This window comes from Cheilinus undulatus, linkage group 16 (assembly GCF_018320785.1).
Source record: "Cheilinus undulatus linkage group 16, ASM1832078v1, whole genome shotgun sequence".
NCBI lineage: Eukaryota > Metazoa > Chordata > Actinopteri > Labriformes > Labridae > Cheilinus > Cheilinus undulatus.
Window position 1 is genome coordinate 22,261,708 of NC_054880.1, and position 26,489 is coordinate 22,288,196.

Below are 26,489 nucleotides of genomic sequence, written 5' to 3' on the forward strand. Positions count from 1 at the left end.
TATTCATAGGATCCGGTTGTCTAATGAACAGTACATTATTTTTTATCAGTGCTTGTAAATCTTGGTTTAAAACAATATAGCTTTTCCTCCTGCCTCCAACTTTTTTAAAACATGAATTTCACTGACTAACACTGTTAAACTGCAAAAAGGGGTAGTACAACTAATGTGTATCATGGAGCTACTAGCTAAAGATATGATGGTCATAGTTTGAAAATAGATTCTCACTATTAAGTAAATAAATCATTAAAATGTGGGATGGAGACAAAATAGCTGTTCAAATAAGGCAATTGTCATGACATGAAAATGTGTTATTGCTTGTATAAAAACACTCAAAGGGAAGACTCTTCTCTAGGACCCAATCATATGGGGGAAATCATGGTCCATTGAAAAGTTAATCTGTGAACCATATTCTATGTTAAACCTGAATAATAACCACTCTTATCAAAGAAACAAAAAAGGATTTTGTTATGCTGGAGAATAATTTTGCCTTTTTTGCTTATGCTACCATTGTGGGTAGGCACATTCACAGAAAAAACACTTGGAAACAAATTTCAGACTTCATAGCAAAGCCAGGATCTGCACAAACGAAAGTAGAAGACACTGGAAAAACTGAGATAAAAAAACTTTGAAATCACTTCAAGAAGTGAAAAGGGCAAAAACTGACGAAAATAGATGGAAAGTGGCAAAATATGTGGACAAAAAAAGTGGTGAAAAGTGGTTTTAAAGCGGCAAAAATGGGTTGAAAGAGGCAAACGGGATAAACTGAAAAAATAAGTTAGGAAAGGTAAAAAGGGTATGGTGATAAGCAGTATAAGGGTGGCAAAAATGGATGAGTGGAAAAATGTGTGTGTGGGGGGGGCATGGGTACCACAAAAGTAGCCTTCAAAGTACTGTTGTTTTGACGTAAGGCAATATTCACAACAGAAAACTTTTTTTTTTTCATTTTATTTTATTTTATTTTATTAAACTTCCGCCTCTGCGTCACACTCAGGCAGGAAGAGGCGCGGCCTTGTTCAGAACGCCTGCCGATCGTTGTTCATTCAACATGGCAGCGGGACCAATTTCAGAAAGAAATCAAGGTAAAAACGTCATTTTTATATCTGTTTTTTAAGCATATTTGTGTACTGACACCAGCCCCTTGCTAGTATAATTTTAGACTCATTGTGATGTGCGTACCTGCATCGCCTGTTGCTCAGTTAGCTCAGAGTTGGAGGTAAACAACCGGTCACATGGAAGTGTTGAGTTTGTTAGCCTAGCTTGCTGCTTTTAAAGCTGTTCATATTAGGTGCCGATAAACCTGCTCTTGTTTACTATCTGACTTTATTTACACGTGTGACTGTGAAGCGTTAACCATTGATTTTTTTACACTATGGCGTCTGTTGTTAGCACGCTGCAAGCTGAGCTACATCCTGAATGCTAGCAGCTAAAGTTAGCCTTGAAAGCCAACCTAAGAATCTACAGCAAAACGACTTACTACTACAACTACTAACAGTGATCTAACCCTTGATCGTTTTTCTTTTCTGACATATTTATCGTGTGTGTACGGAACAAATGATTCGAACGAATTTGGGACGTAGTATAATGAAAAGCTTCTTAATTACATAGTAGCGTACAATAATTGAGGGGTGGTAAACAAAAAACATATCGCCCCATCTTAGAAAAAAATGCCAGTTCCTTATTTGGTTCCAGAATATATCTATTTATTTCATTGAATTTATGTATCTTGACGCATTCGGTCTATGTATCCATATTGCGTCGTAATAGGACCTTACTTTACATCGTATCGGTGAAAATTTTTCTAAATAAAAGTTGTTTCTTTTTTTTTTTTCAGATGCCACAGTGTATGTTGGTGGCTTGGACGAGAAGGTGTCAGAACCGCTGCTATGGGAGCTCTTCCTGCAGGCTGGTCCTGTTGTCAACACACACATGCCTAAAGACAGGGTCACTGGACAACATCAGGGTAAGTAGTATCGACTAATATTGTCCATACTCCTCAGCTGCAATCACCAAGATCGATATCTGTTAATCAAGGAAGGAAAGTATGGTTTCTTGGATTAAATAGTCCCTATAGTAAGTATTTTTGCTCTCTATTTCAGGTTATGGCTTTGTAGAGTTCCTCAGTGAGGAGGATGCAGACTACGCCATCAAAATTATGAATATGATAAAGCTCTATGGCAAACCAATTAGGGTCAACAAGGCGTCTGCCCACAATAAAAACCTTGATGTCGGTGCCAACATCTTCATCGGTAATCTAGATCCTGAGATTGATGAGAAACTCCTTTATGACACGTTCAGCGCCTTTGGTGTGATCCTCCAAACACCAAAGATCATGAGAGACCCAGACACCGGCAACTCCAAGGGTTACGCCTTCATCAATTTTGCCAGCTTTGACGCATCGGATGCCGCCATTGAAGCAATGAATGGGCAGTACCTCTGCAACAGGCCCATCACAGTGTCGTATGCCTTCAAGAAGGATTCCAAAGGAGAGCGACATGGCTCGGCAGCAGAGCGACTCTTGGCTGCACAGAACCCTCTCTCACAGGCCGACAGGCCTCATCAGCTGTTTGCAGATGCTCCGCCACCACCAAGTGCTCCAACACCAGTCCTTACAGCTCTTGGAAGCGCAATGCCCATGCCAGGTATGACTTAAATACTGTTGATACTAAATATAGTGTTGGGTGGATTTTACCATACTCATTACAAATACTTATGGGAAATAATTTGTGATTGTTTGTCTAGTAACATTGTCAAAGTTCTCAGTACTTTTGCAATACCCCTAAGTTCATACAGCAGTTCTGTGTTTTGATAAACAATAGTGTAAAGTGCTGAAGCTTAAAGAAAGAGTACAATTTTGTAAACGTAAGCTTCTGTGTACAGTTGAGACAGTGTGCAAAAGTTATCTGGCAATGTTTTTGTAATTAAAACAACAAAATCACCCAATACTGGGTGTCTATGGCTTCTATTTTCACTGTTGTAATGTCTAATCAGGTATCATTTTCTTTGATAGTCTGATAGAGGCGTATTAAAGTGCAAAATCTGCCATTGGTTTTACACAAGAGTTGCAAAGACATGCTTTTAGATTTGTTTGCTCAATTTTCATATGTTTATCCCCTGTCATTAATACCTGATTTACTCTACATTGCAGCTATAAACTTAAAATCTGGTTTTTATAGGAATTGCACAAATTATACAGTAAAACGCTCAGATTAGCTGGTAAAGCTCCCTACTATCCATCTAGTCGTGCATCTAAAAGTTTATTATTTCTAGCTTTTCTTAAACTTCATCTGCTAAAGCTTTCTTACAGTCACATATCTCCTGTAGCATTTCTTAATTATCAGAATATATGAGCTGTCGCTGAAAAAGGGTCACAGCTTGAATTGTTGAATCAGGCTGGCACCATTGCAGCCAATAACTTGTTCTATCAGCTGCAATGAGGAGAAAGAAGATCCTGGAGAGAATGTGCACTGTGGTATGCATCTTTAATTTGTTATTGATTATGACATAGATTTGATTTACTCTAAAAAAGTAGATGTGAGCGCTTACAGCTGAACTCCTTGGACAAGACACTTGTGACATTTTCAAAGCAATTTATTGGCTGAGGATGATGAGATTTTACAGTCAGTTAGATTTTTGTGTGCTTCTAGAACATAAGATAATTTGAGTAAAACTTGTTTTGGTGCAGGTATGCCACCCCCTGGTTTCCCTCCTGTTCCTCCTCCTGGGTCTATGCCTCCAGCTATGCCTCCTGCTATGCCCATGCCTCCAAATGCAGGAGGACCGGGTCCACAGCCTGGCGGTGGTGGGCCTCCACCTGCACCACCCCCCTTCCCTCCTGGTAGCATGCATCCAGGTAAATTGTTTCCACAGTGGAGACATTATAGATGTTGTTACTTTTAAAGCACAATTGTGAGACAGTGCAGTATATGGGAGTGGTTTTTGCTTCAGTGCCTGTAAACTTTATTGTTCATGTTCCGCAGGAATGCCTCAGATGCCCATGCCCCCTCCAGCTCCTCCCGGCATGGTGCCTCCGCCTCCTGCTCCTCCAGGATCAAATCAAGCACGAGCACCACCACCCCCTGGCATGCCCCCACCTCCACCTATGGGCATGCCACCCAGAGCTCCATATGGACCTCCCACGGGTGAGTGCTGTTGCACCTTGTCAAATCTTTGTTGTGAAATAAAACACCTTTGCTCACAAGTGTAGCTTCTGTCATCAAAGGGAAAATATCCAAAGAGCAGAATTTTCTGTTACACATACAGTCAATATCTTTACCTTTTTGTATCTGTTATTCTGTAATCTTGTTTATTGATTTTTTGCATTGATGCATACCCACGTTTCCATGAATACATTGACATTTGCCACTATGGACATTTGCAAGTCAAATTTTTAAAGGGTTGTCTTTGAACAGTGAATTTTGTCACCGGTATATCTAATACTAAATTGAAGAAATCTTCCGTTCTAAGTCTGATATCAAATTGAGTTTTAACATCTTAATCATGGTCAGACAACTATATTATATATGCCATATTATATATTCCTTTCATTTTGATTTGAATTTAGCACATTGATGTATCAGACAACAGAAGCACAATTCTACATGCCGTGAAATAGTTAATTAGACCCATTTTCACTGTCCGCTATGCTAATGATGTTATTACACTGGTGGTATTGCTAAATGCACAAGTACTCTTACACACTTTTGTATAATGTAAGTGATAAATACAGCATCTGGTTTTACAGAACAAATGGGGCAAAAGCTTAGATATGAAAATAATATCTGTTTATCCAAAGACGTTTTTGTTTGGAGAAAAATTCTTGTCTTCATGAAATTATCTTTTTTTCCTTTAACTCTGGATTCCTTAGTATGATTCCTTTTTGAAATCTGAACAAGATTATGATCTGAGTTTGATGTTTTAGCTCAATATGACCATCCCTCTCTCTCTCTTAGGTCCACCTGTGCCTCCAGGTATAAGAGGTCCCCCTCCCCCTATGCCTCCACCTGGTTATGGTGCTGGTCCTCCTCGTCCTCCTCCGTTTGGTTTCCAGAGAGGTCCTCCAATGCCTCCAAGGCCCCCCGGTATCCCTCCGCGTGTTCCCGTGAGAGCACCAATGCCCCCTTAATCCACCTTCGACTGCAGACACTCGTTTAGCTTTTCTTTTCTTTTTTACATCTTAAAATCAGCTTGTGTTTGTTTAAAGTTTTTTTTGTCAATGTACAGATAAAGACAAATAAAATTTTTAGTACAAAGTACTGACTTTTGATTTTCTGATGAAAAGTATTACTTTTATTTATTTCAAAGTTTTTATTTTTAGTTGCATCTCAAAAACTAGAATATCATGAAAAAGGATGTTTTGGAAAACTTTGATATATTGTTGATTGATTTCATACGATGTGAAATATTTTAAGACTTTTTTTGTTTTGATGTTGATGATTATGGCTTACTGCTCACAAAAATCCACAATCTCATAATATTAGAATATCTCAAAATACCACCCCAGAAAAGATTTATAATACAAAAATGTTGATCCTTTCAGAAAATCATGCTCATTCATGCACTCAGTTATTGGTTGGAGCTCATTTACTGCATCTGTGCGATATGGCATGGAGCCCATCAGTCCGTAGCACTGCTGGGGTGTTTATAAAGCACAGGCTGCTTTGATGCCAGCCTTCATATCATCTGTATTTTTGAGTCTGGTGTCTCATCTTCCTCTTGACATTTCTCCAGGGATTTTCTATGGGGTTCAAGTCAGATGCTAACTTGCTGGCCAATCGAACAATAACACCATGGTCAGAAAACCAATTTCAGGTAGTTTTGGCTTGACTGTGGTCAGGTGTCAAAGTCCTGTTGAAAAAGAAAATCAAAATCTCCATAAAATTTATAGCAAATGGAAGCAAGAAGTGCTAAGTAAAATATATATATAGTGAATATATATATATATATATACATATATATATTATTATTACAAAATGCATTCTGCTTTAAAAATACAATTCAGAACAGTGTATAGAAAGTTTATAATAAGCTTTTTTGTAACCCAGTAAAAACTGCTGCTTGAACACTTAAATTTAGGGGAAAACCCTGTTAATTATGAGAGAAAATAATACTCTTACTGTACATCTTTTTTTGAATGGCGCAGATGATGACATCACACTGTGTGAGAAAAAAACTCACGTTTCTTCATCTTGATGCGGCAGAAAGGATCAAGAAAATGGCATGTGGTTGGCATAGCAACAGGAGTCAGGTGTGCTTGCACGTGTGAGTTGTGTATGCACACATTTGGGTTTTCGTGTTAAATGAGAAAAATCTGTTAAAGTAAATGGCTTGGAATAAGTTGATTTTTGCATGCGGGGATGCACATGTAGGCTTGTGTGTGAATGTATTGTTTCTAAACATATGCACAAATCTACTCACCAGCCAAACTGTATTAGAATCTCATAAAGTATAAAATACGCGATAAAGGAACAGAGCAGGAGGAATCGAAGGAAAATGCGCCAAATATCCGTCCAGAGAAGAAGGCGTTAATGTGTTCGTGCGCTCCGGAGGGTTTTCATGGGGGGAGGGGACCCCTGCACATCACTGAGTGTGTGTGAATAGCGTGGGCTTCTCTCCTCCAAACCGCACAGCATCACCATCATCACTCGGTTCACAGCGACAGCCGCGTACGCATCACCATCCTCATCCTCGTTCTCATCCTCCTCATCACCATCTCTGAAGAGGAAGCACCGCGCGCGAGGAAAGGTGAGCTTTCGGAATAACGTGAATATCAATTAGCTAGTTTCCTGGCAAGTGATGGCTTGGTAGAGCGTATTTTTTTAAGCATTATAAGACATCAAGGAGAGGCGATGGGCGTGTTCTGCAACCGTTTGCTTCACACAGCAATTAGGATCGATTTTGTGAATCGAGACGATGCCTATCTGTAATCTCGTCCAGGTCGTGACAAACTGCTGGCAGTGAGATTTCTAAGAATGAGCGCAGATGTCAAGAAGCAGACGAGGAAACACAGTCGGCTGCTATTTGTGACAGATTAATATTTTAATCCGGTCGTATTTGTGGGACGTGTAAATTGGCCTGTTAGCGACAGGGCCCTTTCCTTAGCATAAATGAAGACGATTAATCCTGCTAAGTCTTTTTTCCTCTTATTTTCAACCCGGGTTTGGAATTGTTGTGTTCAATAATTAAAATCACATAACAAAAATCACGAGCCGTGTTCAGAACATACATTTAAATACGTAAAAGTAATCTTACAGTGAGATTATTTCAGCATCTTGATGATTTTTATTGTTATAATACTAATTATTATCTGCAGGTGTCTACAATATTTATGCGAAAACCCACGATTGATCAAAAATCTCGTGATCACGCATGTGATGTGATGGTTATCAACTGGTCGGCCCCAAACGGAAGTGGTATAAGATGCTGATTGATTTTTGAATAGAGGGGGAGGGAAAAAAAAACCAAAAAACAAAAACAGAGCTCAAGCCAGGGAGCAATATTCCTCCTCTTCCTTCGCGGACCTGCCTGCTCTTCTTCACTCACAGGGATGTGTGTTACATACTGCAGAAAGCTGTGAAGTTGACAACAAAGAGGAAATGAGAAAAGTGGCTTTAAAGCCTTTGTTTGGATCTGACTCCTGTTGCCTCCATTTATTTGAAAAAAGGTATAAAATTAGGATGGATGACTTAATCTTTTTCTTAGCTGGTGCATAAAGGAGTCAATAAGTTCAGTCAGTAGTAGTCTATTTGTCTGTCTTGATGTAGGCTATGCCCACACCCACTCAGAGCTTCCCTTTTGGTTTTGCAAACATATTTTGACATACCATAGTAGGAAAACTGTCAGCAAAACAGAATTTACCATGGCTCACTCACTGACATACCTTTCAGCTTCTGTTTTTGCTAAATTTCAGACTAGCATACCACAAGGCTGTTGTATTTGTGTTCAGTAACATGTCTTTCTACAGGGACAGGTTTAATTTTAAAGTGAAAAGCTCTATCAGTGGTGAGTGGTTGTGTTTGGAGCTCTTGACATCTACATGGTAAAATAAGCACTTTTGGTGTGAACATTTACTCTTCACACCATTCACACAGCAGAAAGTTCAAATTCTGATGGTATATTTGTTATTTTAGGTTGATGGTTGAATGGAATATTATCTTTAGGCCATACTTCCAAATAGTAGCCTTAAACATGTTCAATAAACCCCCCAAAATTTGCAAATGCTAATGTTAGCATTCCACTACTTTCTGGCAAATACAGCAATTAGCAGCCAATAAAATGTTGTTAAAACCTACCATACCAAAGCATTCCTAGCACATGTTAATGTTGGCAATGAATTAAATATTTTCTTCAGTGAGCTGTTGTATGGGCTATTAATGGAATATCAATCATTAAAGTCTAGAGACTTCCTTGCTAATTATGTTTGCTAAGAAGCAGCTAAATGCCTAGCTACAGACAACAGTAGCTGAGCATTCATATTAATTCTGCGAGAACATTAAAGATAGGTAGCTGAATTTTATTTTTGTGGTAGTCTACTGTACAAAACAAGTAAATTTCTAGCTGGTTATGTTAGCGAATACGTAGATTGATAATGTTAACTGTTGAATTTGTTGCTTATGAGCAAACAAATATGTTGGTTTTAGAGTTAAAATGCCATTTTAAGACACAATACTTTCAAATGGTAGTATTAGAATTAAGCGTCCTTCTAGTTAACTGTGATGTTTGCTATAAAGTGACAAAATGTTGAGCTTGGCAACAGACAACAGCGAATGTCAGCATTCATTCACTACCTAGAAAATATTCCAGAAATGTAGCTAACCCCTTTTGGTTAGTTGTTGTTTACAATACAAAATGAGGGAATTCCTAGCTAATGGTAATGTTAGCAAGGAGCTACCTACTAACCACTTCGTAAAATTAGCTGTTGCATTTTTTGTTTGTGGCTTTTCAATAGCCTATGTTGTGTTCACAAAAGTACTTCCATATCTCTCCAGTCATATGACTTTCAAAAGGCTGTTAGCGTTCAGCAACTTCTTAACGCAACATTGCTAACGTCACATTTACTAAGAAGTGGCTAATGCCTTATAAACAACTGCTGTCTGACAGAAGCTAAATTTTTAATGTTGTTCTAGCTTGATATTCCCTCAACATTTCTCAGTTTGTTAGTGGCTGGTTAACAGGGACACATTAGAGTGATCATTATTTCTCAGTTCCCCAGATTTATACAATTTACAACCCGTAAAAGCAGGATTAGCCCGTACTACCCTTAGTGGGTGTGATGTCAGTGGAAAATGGCTGCAGTATGCCAATGCTGTTCTTTGTTTAGGTGAGCTCTGGGACCTGAATTCATCATTGCAGGTAAATCATGTATGTGTGCAGTAGCTTGAGAAAACTCTTGTCTTGTTGTGTATTCTCCATATTATTTTCTCCAGGCGTGTTTGTTTGTCAGAGGGTAGCATTTATAGGCCTGTAAGTGCTTGAGTCCAGGATATTATTAGGTTAGAGTCCCACAGTTTAGCCTTTCTGACCATGCCTGTGGGGTGTCTCTGATCAGTGCCAGTAAATCTGTTCAACTCCCTGACAGTGAAGAGTCTGTAGCCTTATGACGAGATATGATGTTTGCATTAAAATAAGCATTAATAAATCAATTAACGTACATATTTCACAGTAGAGATAATGGATTAGTAAACTGTAAATTAATCGACAACATTTTTCAACCAACTACACCTGGAGTATGCCTTAGACAAAACAGATGTTAACTGTACCCCTGAACAAATCAAATTAATCAGAGCATACTGTTTTAACAATATAAAGAGTTTGTTTCTGTTTATGGATTTTGTTGGGTTGGATTGAATCCTGTCCGTTAATGGGTTAGACTAGAGGCATGGTACACCCTGGACCAGTTGCCAGTAAATCATAAGACTCAAATTTCGATACAAACAATCAGCCTTACACTCAAACAAATCTCATAACCCATCAACAATCATCATCATCAGTACTTTGATGCAGATATCTGTTTACAGACACAGATAATTCATATGAATGCCGTTAATGGGAGCTGGTTTGAGCTGGTCTGTATCAACTGCTTCATCTACCAACGTTATCCGAATTTCTGTTGTCATTACTAGAACAGTTAAATTGAATCTAACAGCAATACTACTTTACTGCTATAATTAATATTTGTTCTCTCTATTTCATTATCACCTATTTTGCTAATGCTAATAATTTATTGTTCTGTTTTCTATGTGTAGTGCTTGTTATCGTTTATTCTTAACATATTGCTCCCATCATCATTAAAGACACCCTTAAGGGGGATTAAGTGGAGACCTTTCTGGGGCCCAGCCAAATAAGGGGCCAATGAGGAGGTCAGCAAAATCATTTTCCATTGTAAAGTTAACCATATTTTGTGTTCAGCCTTTTAAAGCAACCAAAATGAATGTTATCTAATTATGCAGTATCACATTATAGCCTTTTACAAAATGTTAACCCCTTCTCTTAAAACAGAATTACCTTTTTTGGTAATGTTAAAATGTGGATGGGTAAATTGACAAACCCACTTAAGTTATGTCAGACTTCAAGATGCCATAAAAAAGCAGACAACTTTAAGGTAAAAAAATCATTGAATAATTGAAAAAATAGGTAATAGTGGCCTAAATGGTGGCAAAAATCGGCAGTAAGAGTGGTGAAAGGGGGTTGTAGAGTGGCAAAAATGGGTTCAATGAGGCAAAATAGGTTAAAAGTATTAAAAATGGTGTCAACGTGGCAAAAATGGAATACAGGAGGCACAAATTAGAAGTGGCAATAAAGGGTTACTATAATGCAAAAGGGGCAAAATGGGTTGAAAAACATGAAAAGGGGAGAGAAAGTGGCTAAAATGTGTGAAAAGAGGCACAAATTATATTGAGTTGCAAAAATGAAATTATGTACTGCAAAGAATGGGTGGGAAAATGTAAAAATGTGCTAAAAGTGGCAGAAATATCAAAAGTGGGTTAAAAGTGACGAAAATGTTGCAAGAAAGGCCAGATAAATTAGTGAAAAGGTGTTGAAGAGTGGCCAAAAGTGGCAAGAAATTGGGCAAAAAGTATCAAAAATGGGTTAAAGGTGGACAAAAGTGGTAGAAATGAGAGAACAATAGCAAAAGGGGGTTTAAAAATTGGCAAAAATGATTAATTTCGACATCACAACCCAAATAAACCCTAAAACTCTTTTCAGCTCTAAAATGAGGTAACAGTTCGCCAGGACTCTTGCACCAATGCTACTGATACAGCACACATGCATTGATAGCATTAATATACCACAACTGTGAAAGGCCCAATCACTGGATTTTTCAGGGGCCTAACAAATTCTGTGGGCGGGCCTGATCATTACTGATTTTGTGGCCATAAAGGGCAACAGGGGAGATACGTATGTGGTCACGACTGCCATAAATGTGTCTTTTATCCATTTGTTCTTGTTGTTTCTCTTTTCCCTCTCCTTGTCCTGCTTTTCTCCCACCTCTGCTCCACCTACTAGCCCTTTAGCCCCAGTGTGGCTTCAGCAGAGGGCTGTCAATGTGAGTCTGGTTCTGCTCGACATTCCTGGTCGTTAGAGGGAAGGTTTTTGTTGCCACTGAAACAGGCTGACAACTGCTAGTGCTGTGATTAACACTAGTCTTTATTATAATTCGCCACAACAGAGAGTACAGGCTAGACCTGCCCTCTTTGTAAAGTGTCTTGAGATAACAATGATTATGAAACGGCGCTATACAAATAAAGATTGATTGATTGATTTTCATTAGCATAGAAAAAGTTCTGTGTGTTTGGTGGTTGTCAACATGGAACGTTTGCTCTGTAGAAAACAAAGTTGGCTGATACATTATTGGACTACAAATGTACTACAAAAAGATACCAGAAGACATAACATAGCAAGAATCTAGGTCCCTGTGTACAGCCCGTACATCACAGAATCTACACCTACTGGTAATTTAGACTCAGATTTACCTGACGAGCTTGTCTGTGGACTGTGGGAGGAAACCACAGAGAGAACCTACACATGCATAGAGAGAACATGCAAACTGCAGGTACTGAGCCATGAACCATTAACCCTCTTGCTGTGATTCGCTATCCACTGCACCCATATGCAGCCCAAGTTCCATATACCATGTACAGAAAAATACTTTAGGAAATACTAATTAAAACTTAAACAACTGAGGGACAAAGGGGAGGTAAAATATCACCAGATTTCCTTTTCTTACTTGTCAATAGTGTGTGACCCTTGGCTTTTACTTTGAAACCTTTTGTATCGTGTTTCTGGCAAACATTATAGCTCTGTTGGCCTGTTATTACCTGTCAGACTCTCAAATAGAGGTCAAGGTGAGCTTCACTGTGATGTCTCTCAATATGTCTGATGTTTGCGCTGCACCACAAAATCAAAACATCATCTTTTATTGCACATTGACCTGTGTGCCAGGATGTCTTAGTGCCAAAGCATATAGATTTGAGTATCATAACTGAGCTACACAAGCTGGTGGCTTATAAATGTTTCTCTCTTAAATGAAGATGTGATACTGCGACAGAAAGATAAAATGGACATCAATTTCCAAATGTTCTTTTTTCAATTTCAAGCCTCATTTATTTTTCGCTCACAGCTCCGATAAATCTTTTTTTTTTTTAATCAAGTAACATTTTACAGCTTTTCATGATGAATCCATATTGGTTTTATTTTATATTGTGAATCCTTTTTAAGAAGCATCACATTTAATCATTTAATCTCAGTATTAAGTAGTTAAAAGGAATAATAAAAAGGTGTTTGTGTGGGATATACACAGCTGAAGCTTCTCAGTCCTATTCACTTATTCTAAAATGTCTGGTCTTCTGAAGCGCTATCTCAGTCATGTTACATTTAAATCATGGTCACAGACCACAGCTCTTTACCAGGAACTTCAACCGAGGCATTCAGGGCATTTCCGCACCAAGAGACATCCATTAAAAATCCCTCTCACTCTTCCAGGCTTCATGTCTTGCCCTGTAATTACTCTTCAGCCCATCTGTGACTCAGCAGAGAGCGCACGCTGGGCTGAGATGGAGAAGCAACAGGTGTAGTTTGGAATAAGAAACATCATTAGGGTGAATGATAAGAGAAGAAGGATGAGTTCAAAGGGAAGAACGCATCAGAGAGTTTGGCACAGACAGACAATGAGATTAAAAGCTGCAAAGGCACCTTTGAAAGAAAACAAGATCACTGGGCACATATTTTGTTGTCTTTTTCTGACATTTTGTCTTTTTGAATCATGTTTTTTTTCCCCTTTTGATGTCAATTAGTTTTTATTTTAACTTTAACATGTTTGTTAAAGCTTTCTACGTCTTATCTCTTTCTTCATTGTCATTTTCTATCTTTTAGTAGTTACTTTTATTTTGAATTTGAAGTTTTTGATCTTTGCAGCCCTTTTCTTTCCCTTTGTGGTCATTTTTAAGCTTTTTGTTGTCCTTTTGCATCAAGTTGTGCTAGTTTCTTTTAAGTCCTCCTCTCTTCCTGAGCATATTTTTTCATATTTTTGTAGTCATTTGTGTCTTGTCTTTTTGGACTTGTGTGGTATTTTTTCCTATCTGTTGGTCATTTTTTTTAACCCTCATTTGATCTACTTTTCAAAAAAGTTCCACTCTTAGGTCAACTGTCCCATCAGGAGAACAAGCCATTAGGGTTGAAAAATAAAAGCTGCTGTAATGTGTCAACAGATGTATAATAATCTCTTTTAAGCTTCTATCAAATTTTTTTTTACAAAAACAGAAACTAACATTTAATGCAAAATATCTTATAAACAGATTTATTTGTCCAATCCAAACTAATCATCTTTATTTTTAGACCAACTGTAAACGTGCAAGGGAGCCCTTATTAACACCGACATTAAAAAAAAATGCATTACAGTAGTTGAAATGTATCAAAATGAAAGCCTGAATCACTCGCTCGCTCCCAGTCATTAAAAGATAAACCTGATTTGATCTTGGATAAAACATGATTCAACAACAGAGTTTATTTTTTTGACCTAATATAAAATCATTGTCAACCTTTACACCCAGATTTAAAACTGTGGGTTTAATATAAGGTAAAGGGGTCCAGGTCCCTGAGAGGTTTATCCTAGGCTCAATTTTCTTTTCATTGAATTCAGAAAGCTTCCTGTTATGTTAAATCCAACATTTGTCTATCAACACACTAGATATGTTGGAATAAGGTTACTGTAAGCATGTGAAAACACAGATCTATGTGTGACTGAAATTTGGATTTTAACTGTTATGAAGATGTTCACCTCTTTCCTGGCTTGGTTTTAATTTGAGCAGGGCAAATAGAGCAACCCCCCACATCATCAGTCACTGTGGGAATTACCCCACTGCCTTATATTAAATCACAGAGCAGTTCATTGGCAGCTACATGCTGTGTTTTTGTTCATTGTGAGGCAAATTTACCAAATTTATCAGCCATATTGATCTACGGGTCAATATAATTGGGAGAATTGTGCCAGAAAACAGAATGATCAACCCTCAACTTCTCCTCTCTGCTCTGGCACAGAGCCAGGCAGCTGTGCTCTGATCAGGGTTCCCCGTAAGCTCAGGGGGCAGGCTACTTGCTAGAGTGCTTGTCTATTTTTCACTTGGACCAGTTGCAGCAGGTACAAACATCTTGTTTGTTATGACATGAATTTGATTGTTTCTCTGGTGGCTTTAAAAGAGAGTTGTAACATAGCTGCATGATTCCTCCATTCTGGTTGTTGCAATTTTTTTTTTATTTCAAAGGATCGTATTTGGTTTTGAAGCTTAATTGCATAAATTTAGAGATTTTTTTTTCATGATTGAAATCTGACCTGGTATCGCTTAACAGGAACTTTAATGTCTTTAAGGCAGTCTAGCAGATTTGTGTTTCATCTGCACAAAGACGGAAAGACATTCCACGTTTTTTAAAAATCATCCCAAAATACAAGGAGCTAAAGGGAGAAAAGAATGGGACCAAGAATAGAACCTTGGGGAACTCCAGAGAGAGGGGGGCATAAAAATAGTTGCCAGTTTTCACTTTAAAACGACTCTCTGTCAAGTAGGACCTGAACCAATTTAGGGCTGTAGCTGTTAAACCTACAGTGGTGGAGGGGAGCAATGAGAGTTGTGCATTAACTGTGTTAAAAGCAGCTGTTAGATCTAAAAGCCTTAAAAAGGCTGAGTCACCATAGTTAGTAGTCAATAAAAGATAATCAAAAACCCTTCAAAGTGCAGACTCAATGCTGTGAAAGGCCTTCAAACCAGATGCCATGCTCGTCTAGAAAAATGGAATCAGCTGTTTTAAAAAGAACACGCGGTTTATGAAAATTATTTTTTATATGATATTGAAAAAGTGTCTTTCTTTTCTTCTTTAACAATTTTCTTTTTTTTTTTTTAATCTCTTCTCCACAGACAAAGGAAGAACCCATTTACAGTCAAGTCAGTCATCTGGTTGAATCTTTCAGGCACATCTTAATTAAACCACAGGATTTCTCTACTTAACCTTTGACCACCTTTGTATCTGCCAAACCTCTTTAAAATGGAGGACGGCTACCAAAACCGGACTGCCTTTATTAAAGGTGCCAAAGACATTGCCAAAGAAGTCAAGCGGCAAGCAAGTAAGAAGGTTGGTCGTTCGGTGGATCGGATGAGTGACGAGTACAGCAAGCGCTCCTACAGCCGCTTTGAAGAGGATGACGATGATGACTACCCCGTACAGGGGAGCCAGGATGGAGGCTATTACCGTGGAGACAGCCAAGCAGCCAATGATGATGAAGGTGGCCACAGCGACTCCACAGAGGGCCACGATGAAGATGATGAGATCTACGAGGGTGAGTACCAGGGAATTCCCAGGGCCGATTCAGGCAAAGGAAGCTTGGCCGGAGGTCCGGAATCGGTGAGGGCTGGCGCTCAGCAGTTCAGAGATATCAGCGCGTCTGAGGCTGAGAGAAGAAAGGACCAGGAGGAGCTAGCTCAACAGTATGAGACCATCTTACAGGAGTGTGGTCACGGGAAGTTCCAGTGGACCCTGTACTTTGTGCTGGGGCTTGCTCTCATGGCAGACGGTGTAGAGATCTTCGTCGTCGGGTTTGTGCTGCCGAGCGCTGAGAAGGACATGTGCCTGTCGGAACCAAACAAAAGCATGCTGGGTAAGACTCTCTGTGTTTTTATTTCTAGAAGTTTCTTCACTGGAAATAATTAACGGTATAGCTATCAGAAAGTAGGGTGTCATCGGCATACTGACAGAATAAACTTTAACCACACATTTTTGGCTACCTAGCTTGCTCATCCAGCCAGCTTCCATTTATTTAGGCTTTAGATGAACAAGCCCTCATTTAATTCTGCAGATATATTGCAAGTGACAGGAATATACATACAGTTGAAACAATAAGAAATTCAGGTCTAAATTCCTGAGCGTAACTGTGCACATAATGATCTCTGTCTTCTAGTGAGATTATACTTCACATAAGGCTCTACATCATAACTATTCTTCATAAGACAATACATTTATAGTTTTGGTTTACACCATATATCGACAGACCATTTTTGTCTGTACTTAGTAAACATAGCACTCTTAATGTCCTGGCTGTCACATAGTAACTTATTTTGAAAAATAAATTACATGTTATTGGCTTTGAAAACAGTTTTCAGTTCCTTGGCCCATGGATGACAATAAGAAACATTACAATTAAAAATCTTTTTAATGAGTCTCTGATCAGACATCCTTACAAGCCTATTCCACTGTTTCAAAAGCATGACAGAGCCTTGTCGTTTAGACACATTAAAACCTGGGCCACATTGTTCAAGTTCAGAAATTCAAAGTTCAAAATATGCTTTAATGGCATGAATGGTTGACACCTTTGTTGCCAAAGCCGAGTATATCAAAAACAGTAACTAATAAAGACAATCACAATAATAATACTGATAATAATAAAAAACTAAAAAACACAGTTATTGACTCTTACAAAACTTATTACTATCTCTAATGTGGTGACATTCAGAAACAAAACGTGCAGCTAGGTGTATATGTTGAGATTGTTCTGCTAGACATAGTCTCATTAGTTCTTCATGTGATCCTGCTCCTGTAATTTGGCTCAAAACGTTTTCTTCTTACAGCTTCATACAGTGGGCAGATGGGGAGAAAGTGGATTTCACCTTCAGTTTTTCCCAATTTACAATGTTTACAAATTCTTTGGTTTCTAGGTTTCCAGTTTTAATGACGACCTGTTTCAATTTCTAATTTATGGTCGCTGAGTCTGTACATTGTTAAAATTTTCCTTTGTTTGGGGTTTCTCACACGCATAAGATATTCAGCTAAAGAGTACTCTCTTCTCAGTAGACACTAACATTCTAATTTATCGTAGTATTTTATTTCATTTTGCCAATATTTAATGTATTTAGATTTGTTTTCTTTGTCAATCATTTTAATTTGTGTTTTGGAGAGATGATGAAGCTCTTGGTTCTTTAGCTGATAATTTGCTTTAATATTTTTAAGTTGGTCAGTCTCTGGACAGAGGCTGTTGCTCAGAAAGGCCAGGTGATTGTATGATTCAGGGTCAGCTTGTGCAAGGTGAACCTGGGACTTAATGGCTCTTTTAATCATGTGTAGAGAAAGAGGGAATTCCCCCAGTTCTGCTCTACATGCCAGGTTTGGACAGTTTCTGTGGACCTTTAGGGTCTCTTTACAGAACTGGAGATCAAATTTTTCTGTCAGAGTTAAGTCCCAGGATGTTTGCCACTGTTTAAGGACAGGGCCCCGCACTTCACTTCCATACATAAGAATAGGACTAATAACATTACTGAATAATTTTAGCCAAATTTTAATTGGGGGATTAAGTTTATTTTGAGATGTTTTAATGCCGTAGCAGGCTCTTCGTGCCTTATCAGTGAAAGAGCGTATAGCTTTGTCAAATCTCCCTGATGCACTGATGACTATGCCCGAGTAATTATACTCTATTGTATGTTGAAGTGTGCTTCCTCCGATTGTAAACTATGTTTTGATCTTTGGGATCTGGCCTTTTTCTAAAATATCATGGTTTCTGTTTTTTGTAAATTAATGTCAAGGGCCGAGTCTTGACAGAACCTCTCTAACAGTGAGGGGTTACATGACTGTTCTAAAGCAGTAGCATGATTGTTAATATAGATATTGAAAAAGGTATGGGATCATTTACATCCCTGATGTACTCCTCTTTCTCGTTTAAAGAATTCTGTTCTTTTATTTCCCAGTTTTACGCAGCATTTGTTGTTGGAGTATTTAGATTTAATTAGGTCATATACTTGGCCTCCAGTCCCACACTGAATAAGTTGATAGAAAAGGCCATTGTGCCAAATTGTGTCAAATGCTTTTTTGAGATCTACAAAACAGGCAAATAGTTTCCTTTTTTTGTTTATGAATGTAATTTTGGATGAGGGTGTGTAAGGTATAAATATGGTCAAAAGTTTGATAGTTGGGTAAAAAGCCAATTTGGCTTTTAGACAGGACATTATGCTCAATGAGGTATGACAGTATCCTAGAGTTCAAGATGCTACAGAAGAGTCTGTAGAGGTTACTGTTAACACAGATTCCTCTGTAATTACTGGGGTCGTATTTGTCCCCATTTTTAAAAAAGGAGAAACAAAACCTTCGTTCCAAGTCACAGGGAAGTGTCCACTAGTGAGCACCAAGTTAAAGAGCTTCAGCAAAGCACACTGAAGTTTAGCATGACTGTGTTTTAACATTTCTGAGCTAATACTGTCTATACCACAAGCCTTACCATTTTTAATGGCTTTAGGTTTGTCTTGTAATTCTTTCGATATGATAGGATAGTTAAAGGCACACTGGCCGTTTTTAACAGCCCTCTCTAATTCTTTAAGATAATCCAGTATTGAGGTCTGAGTGAGATTCAAGCCCTTACATTCTGGGTTTTTATACAGGCCTTCAAAGTAGTTTTTCCAGGTATTGCTGTCTTGAATTGCATTGGACTCTGTTAGACCTTTTTCTGAAATGCTTTCCACAGATTCCAGAGCTGTTATCATCTATGGCCTTCTTAATTCGGTCTGATTTTTCTTCCATGTTTCTTACTTATTTGTTATGGAGAAGCTTCCTGTGTTGTTTTAGGGCCAAGAGATATTCAAATCTAGCCTCTTGGTCGTTTGGGTTTCTGTGTTTTTTGTTTGACAGTGCTCTTCAGCTCTGTCTAGATTTAGCTCATTCTCTGTCAAACCAATGTTGCTTTCGTTTTACTTCATGTTTACATGTTTGTACTATTTTTAATTTAGATTCTTTTGTCAATTTAATGAATGTGTTCTGAAGATGTTGTGTGGCCAGATTTATGTTTTCCTCATTCAACTCATTCTGGGTATATAGAAAAGTATCCAACATGTTTTAGATTTGGTCATTTGTTTGTGCTGCAGTATAGGCAGTGGAGCTCTCCTCTGACCATTTATATCTTACTGGTAGAGGAAATAATCTGTTCTTCAAGTTTGGTCTCAGAGATGGAGTTAAGGACTTTTTAAGAAACAAGGTTATTTGACTATGGTCTGATAGGGGCAGTTGGGGCAACACTATAAACGCACTGATATATTCTGGGTTAATATCAGTCATGGCATAATCTACAACACTGCTACCTAGCGTAGAGCAGTATGTGAATCTGCTCAGAGAATCGCCCCTGATTCTACCACTAACAATGTACAGATTCCTGTCTTTACACAGCTGAAGTATCTCTTTGCCGGTTTTGTTGACCACACTGTCATAGCTTTGTCTTTGTTTAGTTACAGGAGTGTGGTACGAAGGGGATAGCCAAAGATATGTTTATTTCCTTCAGAGTTAAGGAAGTCTGGTTCTCTACCAGTTCTGGCATTAAGATCACCACATATTAGGACTGATCCTAAACTATCATTGTAAAATATCATGATCTAACCTTCCTTATTGGGGACATTGGAATCCTGTCTACACAGTCCTGCATCAGGACACAAACTTTACAGATCTAAATATGAATGAATATGAATAAAACAATAAAGTATAATAACTGATCTTGCAAAATGAGGAGGAGAGTTTTAATTTCTACTTGTTAAAGTTTTCACCATATCTTCAGATACCAGCTGTCAGCAGAGCAGGTTAAAACTTATAAAGTCAAAACTAATCAGTAACACTTTCAGCTTTCTGTAATACAGTCACTGCTAAATGTATTTTACGATTTCAGTTTGTACACAGTTCACATATCAGTCACTAACAAAGAAACCATAAATAAATGCATTTACAGAAGATACAAAGTTCTATTCACTGGATCATTGTCCTTTCATTTGTAATGGTATCTTTGTTGTCTCTTTGCACAGGTCTGATTGTATACTTCGGTATGATGGTGGGTGCGTTCCTCTGGGGGGCTCTGGCTGACCGGATAGGCCGTCGGCAGTCACTCCTCATCTCTCTCTCCATCAACAGCATCTTCTCCTTCTTTTCCTCCTTCGTCCAGGGATACAGCACCTTTCTGTTTTGCCGGCTCCTCTCAGGTGTTGGGTAAATTCAAAACTTTAAGAAGATACTAACATAGTTATCTAATTCTGCTCTGATTTGCTCCACCTTCCCATATATGTATTTGTTAGTTGTAGTTGAACTGGGAAATGAGTTTTACCCTCAATGCTCAATGTGGAGTTGGACTACAGAGCTATATATAAAATCAGAGATTTCCTGTCTTAATTATCCTCTGGTATAAAGAAAGTTTTGAACACGGGAGAGTCTTGTCATAATTTTAAGACTGTTGCTTCTCTGGGTAAGCCAAGTGGCAAACTGAGATGCTGAGAAAAATCCATTTGTGGTCCAATCAATCACTTCCCCATGGAAGTGCTGTTATCCTGTTGCACTAATGAAGCAGTGAAGGCAAATCATGTTTTTGCTTTATTCACAAAAGAAAAAAAAACAACCGGAGCAGTATATGAGTGATTGGAGGATGAAGATTTAGGGTATGCTCCCTGTCAGTCTAATTCGTAAGTATGTAATTCCAGCCCTGCTCTGAAACATAAGAAAAAGATTTTGTGTTTGTTTTTGATCTTTGTAGGATTGGTGGCTCCATTCCCATTGTGTTTTCCTTCTACTCTGAATTCCTGGCCCAAGAGAAACGTGGAGAGCACCTCAGCTGGCTCTGCATGTTCTGGATGATCGGGGGAATATACGCGTCTGCCATGGCCTGGGCTATAATCCCACATTACGGTGAGTACAGTGATCCAGCCTCAAAGTTAGAAAGTTATGGGTGGAACCCAAGACAGATAGTGATCTTCAGACACAGATATAGAAATATACTTTTAGTTTTTGAATGTGTTTTTATTGAATATAAAGTTTAATTTAATTAGCTTAGCCTATTTTATCTTGTCTAAGACTATGAAACTCTTAGCTCTCTGTTCAAAGGCAGTAAAAATTTTCTTCTGGATAAAAATAAATCGCACAAAATTGAATGAAAATGTTATTGTCTCTTAACTGGGACAGAAACTAACAAGGCTAGGTGAAAAAGTAGTCTGGTGCATATCCCCTGAAATCTGAGCTCTCTTCTAGTTTTTATGAAAGAAACAGGATGCCATGAGTTAATTAGTGAGCTTCGAGTCCACTGGTGGGCGATTAAGATTTTGTTGCCTTTTGAGCTGCTAGGCTATGTAGCTGGCATCTTTAGCTTCATATTAAAAAGACAAATACAAATGTGGTTTCATCCCTCTCATAAAAAATCATTGCTAGAAAGCAATAAGCACATTTCAGTGTACGCTTGTTATTGAAACCATGCAGGTCTGATCCTGTTAGCTAGCAAACATCTTCTCAGAGACACACTGCACCGTGGCCGACCTCTGACATCCCTGAAGGCAAAAAACAGAAGAACACAATTCAAGCTGTGTCACATCATTAGTGATTAAACTCCCAACTGATCTTATTGATCTGAAGATGTTTGTGAGGTTTAAAGTGTGAGCTCATTCCTTTGTGTTTTGTGTTTTTGGTCTCCACAGGATGGAGTTTCCAGATGGGTTCAGCGTATCAGTTCCACAGCTGGCGTGTGTTTGTGTTGGTGTGCGCGTTTCCTTCTGTTGCGGCCATCGCTGCCCTCAGTGCCATGCCAGAGAGCCCACGCTTCTACTTAGAGGTCAGCACTTGTCATTGTAGCATATTAGCTGCTCAAAGAGCTATAGAATATCATTAAAGCCTCTTTTACTCATGCAATTATGAAGTTTGTAGGAAAATTTCAGGGTAAGCATCCCTAAGTTTCCTAGCTGGTTCTTCACAGCAGTAGTTTTCCAGCAGTTTGCCTAGCAGTAAACAGAAGATGGGGAGGAAACACGGGGGTAGCAGGGAAATTCAAGGTCAATTTAGGGTGAATAACTCTGCTGTTTGCTTTCACATATTGCTGGCATCAGCCAAAACTTCATATCTACATTTTTATTTTTTTTATTAATCAGTGCTCTTGGTCTCCCTTTACATCTGTCAGTGGGCTTTACAAGTTTCAGACCATTAAAGACTGTCAAAAAGATGCAGACTATGACCAATTAGTGTTAGAATTCATTTTAAAATACAGCTTTTTTTAGTTTCCCAAAAAGTGGTGATTTTGGAGATAGGAGGTTTGTGCAGCAATATGCAGCTCACCCAGGTAAATCCAGGAACTTTTCAGGGGTTTTGTGCAGGTGAGAATGGAACATAGAATAAACCCTGAGGCTAAATATGCGTTGTCTCGAGTAAGACGAGAATTATTTTTCTATTTCTTTTAATATAGAAGGGAGAAAAATCATAAAAAATAGAATTGTTCACAGTTTGTGTTTTTTCAAACAGAATGGCAAACATGATGAAGGCTGGATGATTCTGAAGCAAGTTCACGACACCAACATGAGAGCGAAGGGGCACCCAGAGAGGGTTTTTACTGTGAGTATCTTTTTAAACTACTATTTTATATAGCTATCATTTTCTTTTTAAATTTATATTATTATTTGCAGAAATTTAAAAGAATGCATGAACATAGATTTATTTTATACTTAAAAATTCTCTTTAAGCTCCCAACATCTACCACCAAATTTTACTCATGTGTCTAAAACAATTTAAATCCTTGTGAAAAAAGTCACATGGTTTAAGGTACAACAAATAAAGAAGTCAGAAATAATGAAAACAACTCAAATTTGACCAAAAAGTTATGACCACAGACCAGTTGCAAATTTAAGTGAAAAAATCATCCACAGCAGAAATAATTCAAAATTTGACCAAAAGTGTCTGTCTTCAAATTTTAGTGATATCAGCCCTCGCTAAATTTTGACCTAATATGAACACACTCCTATTGCCAAGTTTGAGCGAAAAATCGTCCCTTGCAGAAGTGATTCAAAGTTTGACCAAAAAGAAAAACGTTGCTAAATCTGAGCACAAAGAAAAAAAAAAAAAAAAAAATCAGCCATGGCAGAAATCTGTCAAAAGAGTATTAGCCTTTGGAGTTAATCAGTGTCTGTCTCCTATCCCCTAGCAGCAGGTTCAGGCATTTCTAAGTATAGAAGTATAGAAAAAAACATCATGCTGTTGGTCTCATTGGCCTAATTTGTTGGTCATAGATGGACATCACTCTGTTTTATAACCAGTTAATGATTCCTCCCGGGAGCTTTAATGGCATAAACATTAAAAATGGCATTAAAAATGGAAGGGGATTTCTCTTTAGTTGATTCAAAGCAACAGGAAGAAGAGTTTCCGAAATAACCCTTTGTGATTATCATGAAATTCCTCTCCTGACATCTGGCTGAAGTCCTTCCTGAACCACCTGTGTCTCTTTCATCCAAGGTCACCACCATCAAGACGGTGAAACAGATGGATGAGCTGGTGGACATTGGCACTGACACCCCCACCTGGCAGCGTTACAAGATGAAGATCATGAGCCTCTCCCAACAGGTGGGTGAAGGGAAAAATTTATTTTTTGAGTGAAATTGTGATTGTTTTCTCTTTTGGTGGAGAGTCGGAGCATAAAAAAGATGAAACAGGCCAAAACAACCCAGCGATCTGATTGGAGATGATGCATTTTTAAACAGTTACTGTACCAAACTCTGACTTTGGAGTCCTTTAAAGCTTGCAGGCATACTTACAAAAGGTCTCAGTGGAGTTTGACTCTTTATGGATGAGCACTGTGGATTGTAGCATGGGTGAGAGCAAGGCCAAGAGTTTAAAACACCAGCTTTTCCCCTAATAATTGCTTTGGCCTTTTGACCTTTATTTGATTTCATGAGAATAAAATGGAAATCAGTGCATTATTTTTTCAACACATCAGCATGAAGTCTTTCTCTGGTGAAGCTAAAAACTGAATTTGATGACACAAATAAATGCTTATTTTCAGGGGGATTTTCAACCCAGAGATGTTAACCTTTTTAGGAATAAAGCTGCACTTTTGTTTGTGTTGAACATTTTTGCAGCATCAGTGGAACTTTACCAACTTTTGCTGAATTTTAGATTTTCATTAAGCCTACGTCCTTCTACACGCCTCCACCCTCCATTTCTTCTGAATGCATGACTGCAGCGCCCGCCTGTCTAATACCTACTGAAGAATCTCTCTAAATGTTAAAGCTATAAAGATGAAATTTCCAGTATTGGCCGACAGAGGTGATTTAAGAATCAGACCTTCAGGACCTTAAAAAATTGTGACATGTAAAGGCCTCTCTAAGTGTTCAATCCCCTTGCAAAACCACTCTTTCATATAAGACAACAAGTGTTTTCCTCCTACCAAACTATATGTCTGCTCATCATTGTGGATGTTGTTTTAAAGTTTAAACCATTATACTTTTAGACCTACAGTGTATTCAGAAAGAACTTGAAACCCCTTTCACTTTTTTCATTTTGTTATGTTGCGATCTGATGCTACAATCTTATATTCTCACCGATCTACACTCAGTACCCCATGATAGCAAAGTGAAAACTTTTTTTCCATAGTATCTTTATTGATTTTTATAAACAGATACAAAAAAACAATTTAACAACAAAAACGGTTACCTTTACCTCTGAAAACAATTTTTTAATTGTTTAGTTTGATTGAAAATAAAAAAAACAGAAATATCACATTTACTTAATAATTCAGACCATGTACAAAAACACTTCAAATTTCGCTCAGCTTCCTCCCATTTCTTTTGATTTTTGCTGAGATGTTTGTACACCCTGATTGGAGTCCACCTGTGGTAAACTGAATTCATTGAACATGATTTGGAAAGGCACATCTCTCTGTAGAGGGCCTCACAGCTGTCTATCAGAGCAACAAACCTTAGAGAGGTAAGAGAGGTGACCAAGAATCCAATGATCACTCTGACTGAGCTCCAGAGATCCTGTGTGGAGATGGGACGAAGGTCCTGAAGGACAAACATCACTGCAGCCCTCCACTGATCTGAGCTTTATTGCAGAGTGACTAGATGGAAGCATCTCCTCAGTTTAAAACACATGAAAACCCCTTTGGAGTTTGCAAAAAAGCACCTGAAGTACTTTCTGATTGTAAGAAACAAGATTCAATGATCTGAGAAAACCAGGATTGAACGGTTTGCCCTCAAGTTTAAATGTTATGTCTGGAGGAAACCAGACACTGCTCATCACCTGCCTAATACCATCCCAACAGTGAAGTATGGTGGCAGCATCATGCTGTGGGGGTGTTTTTCAGCAGCAGAGACAGGGAGACTGGTCAGGGTTGTGGGAAAGCTGAATGGAGCAAAGTGCAGAGGTATCCTAAATGAAAACCTGTTCTGCACTCTGCACTCTGGACCTCACTGGACTGAAGGTTCACCTTCCATCATGACAATAACGCTACGCACACACAGGAGTGGTTTAAGGTGGCCCAGCCAGAGTCCTGACTTGAACCCCATTGAGCATCTCTGGGGAAACTTGAAAATGGCTGTCCACTGACAGTGCCTATCCAACCTGACTGAGCTTGAGAGGATTTGAAAAACAGAGCCGCAGAAAATCTCCCAATCCAGGTGTGCACCACTTGTTGCGTCATATTCAAAAAAGTTTGAGGCTTTAACTGCTGCCTAAAGTGCTTCAACAAAATACTGAAGTGTCAGTTAAGAGTTTTTTTCAGCAACAAACTTCCCAGGCAAATCTTGGGACCTCTGAGACCAATATAAGCTTGTCTTTAAAGGGTTAAATATGTCCCCTTGGCTCATTTTGACAAGAGTCCATTCTTAGTTTGAAAAGAGGAATGTTGTTAGAAAGCAGCAAGGAAAACAGTTTTTTAAAAAAAGCATAAATTCTAAATAGTCAAAAGGTTTGATTTAAGTGGACTTGGTTAAGGTCTTGGTTTACAACTCAACCAGGTCAGTTTCCCCTTGAATCAAACCTTAGGGTAAATATGACCTGGATGAATGGACCTACACAGAACTTTTATATCAATAAAGTTAGGCGTAAGGAGCTTTTAATTATAGCACCTCATATAGATACTCCAGTGTGTCTTAGCTATTTGCTGATTTTGCCCTGTAAATGTCCTTCTGTCTTTCAACAGTCAAAAATATAAAATATTGCTTACAGGAACCTCCCTCTGGAAAATGCAA

The 26,489-nt window shown here is 38.4% G+C and overlaps 2 protein-coding genes across 2 annotated transcripts in view; both read left to right on the plus strand.

The window, feature by feature from the left end:
- Positions 1 to 998: 998 nt before the first annotated feature.
- Positions 999 to 5,232, plus strand: sf3b4 (splicing factor 3b, subunit 4). The gene is made up of 6 exons (XM_041809220.1): positions 999 to 1,079; positions 1,832 to 1,960; positions 2,097 to 2,639; positions 3,683 to 3,850; positions 3,978 to 4,139; positions 4,950 to 5,232. Exons 1-6 carry the CDS (start codon positions 1,046 to 1,048, stop codon positions 5,120 to 5,122), a joined length of 1,209 nt encoding a protein of 402 aa, XP_041665154.1. The 5' UTR covers positions 999 to 1,045; the 3' UTR covers positions 5,123 to 5,232.
- Positions 5,233 to 6,619: 1,387 nt separating this feature from the next.
- The window catches only part of LOC121523183 (synaptic vesicle glycoprotein 2A-like), a 36,444-nt gene continuing 16,574 nt past the window's right edge, over positions 6,620 to 26,489 (plus strand). Inside the window, exons 1-7 of the mRNA XM_041807960.1 lie at positions 6,620 to 6,741; positions 15,405 to 16,141; positions 20,307 to 20,487; positions 21,026 to 21,177; positions 21,957 to 22,090; positions 22,771 to 22,860; positions 23,755 to 23,862. Coding sequence (XP_041663894.1) covers positions 15,532 to 16,141; positions 20,307 to 20,487; positions 21,026 to 21,177; positions 21,957 to 22,090; positions 22,771 to 22,860; positions 23,755 to 23,862 — 1,275 coding nt within the window. The 5' untranslated portion in view covers positions 6,620 to 6,741; positions 15,405 to 15,531. The remainder of the gene's footprint in view (positions 6,742 to 15,404; positions 16,142 to 20,306; positions 20,488 to 21,025; positions 21,178 to 21,956; positions 22,091 to 22,770; positions 22,861 to 23,754; positions 23,863 to 26,489) is intronic.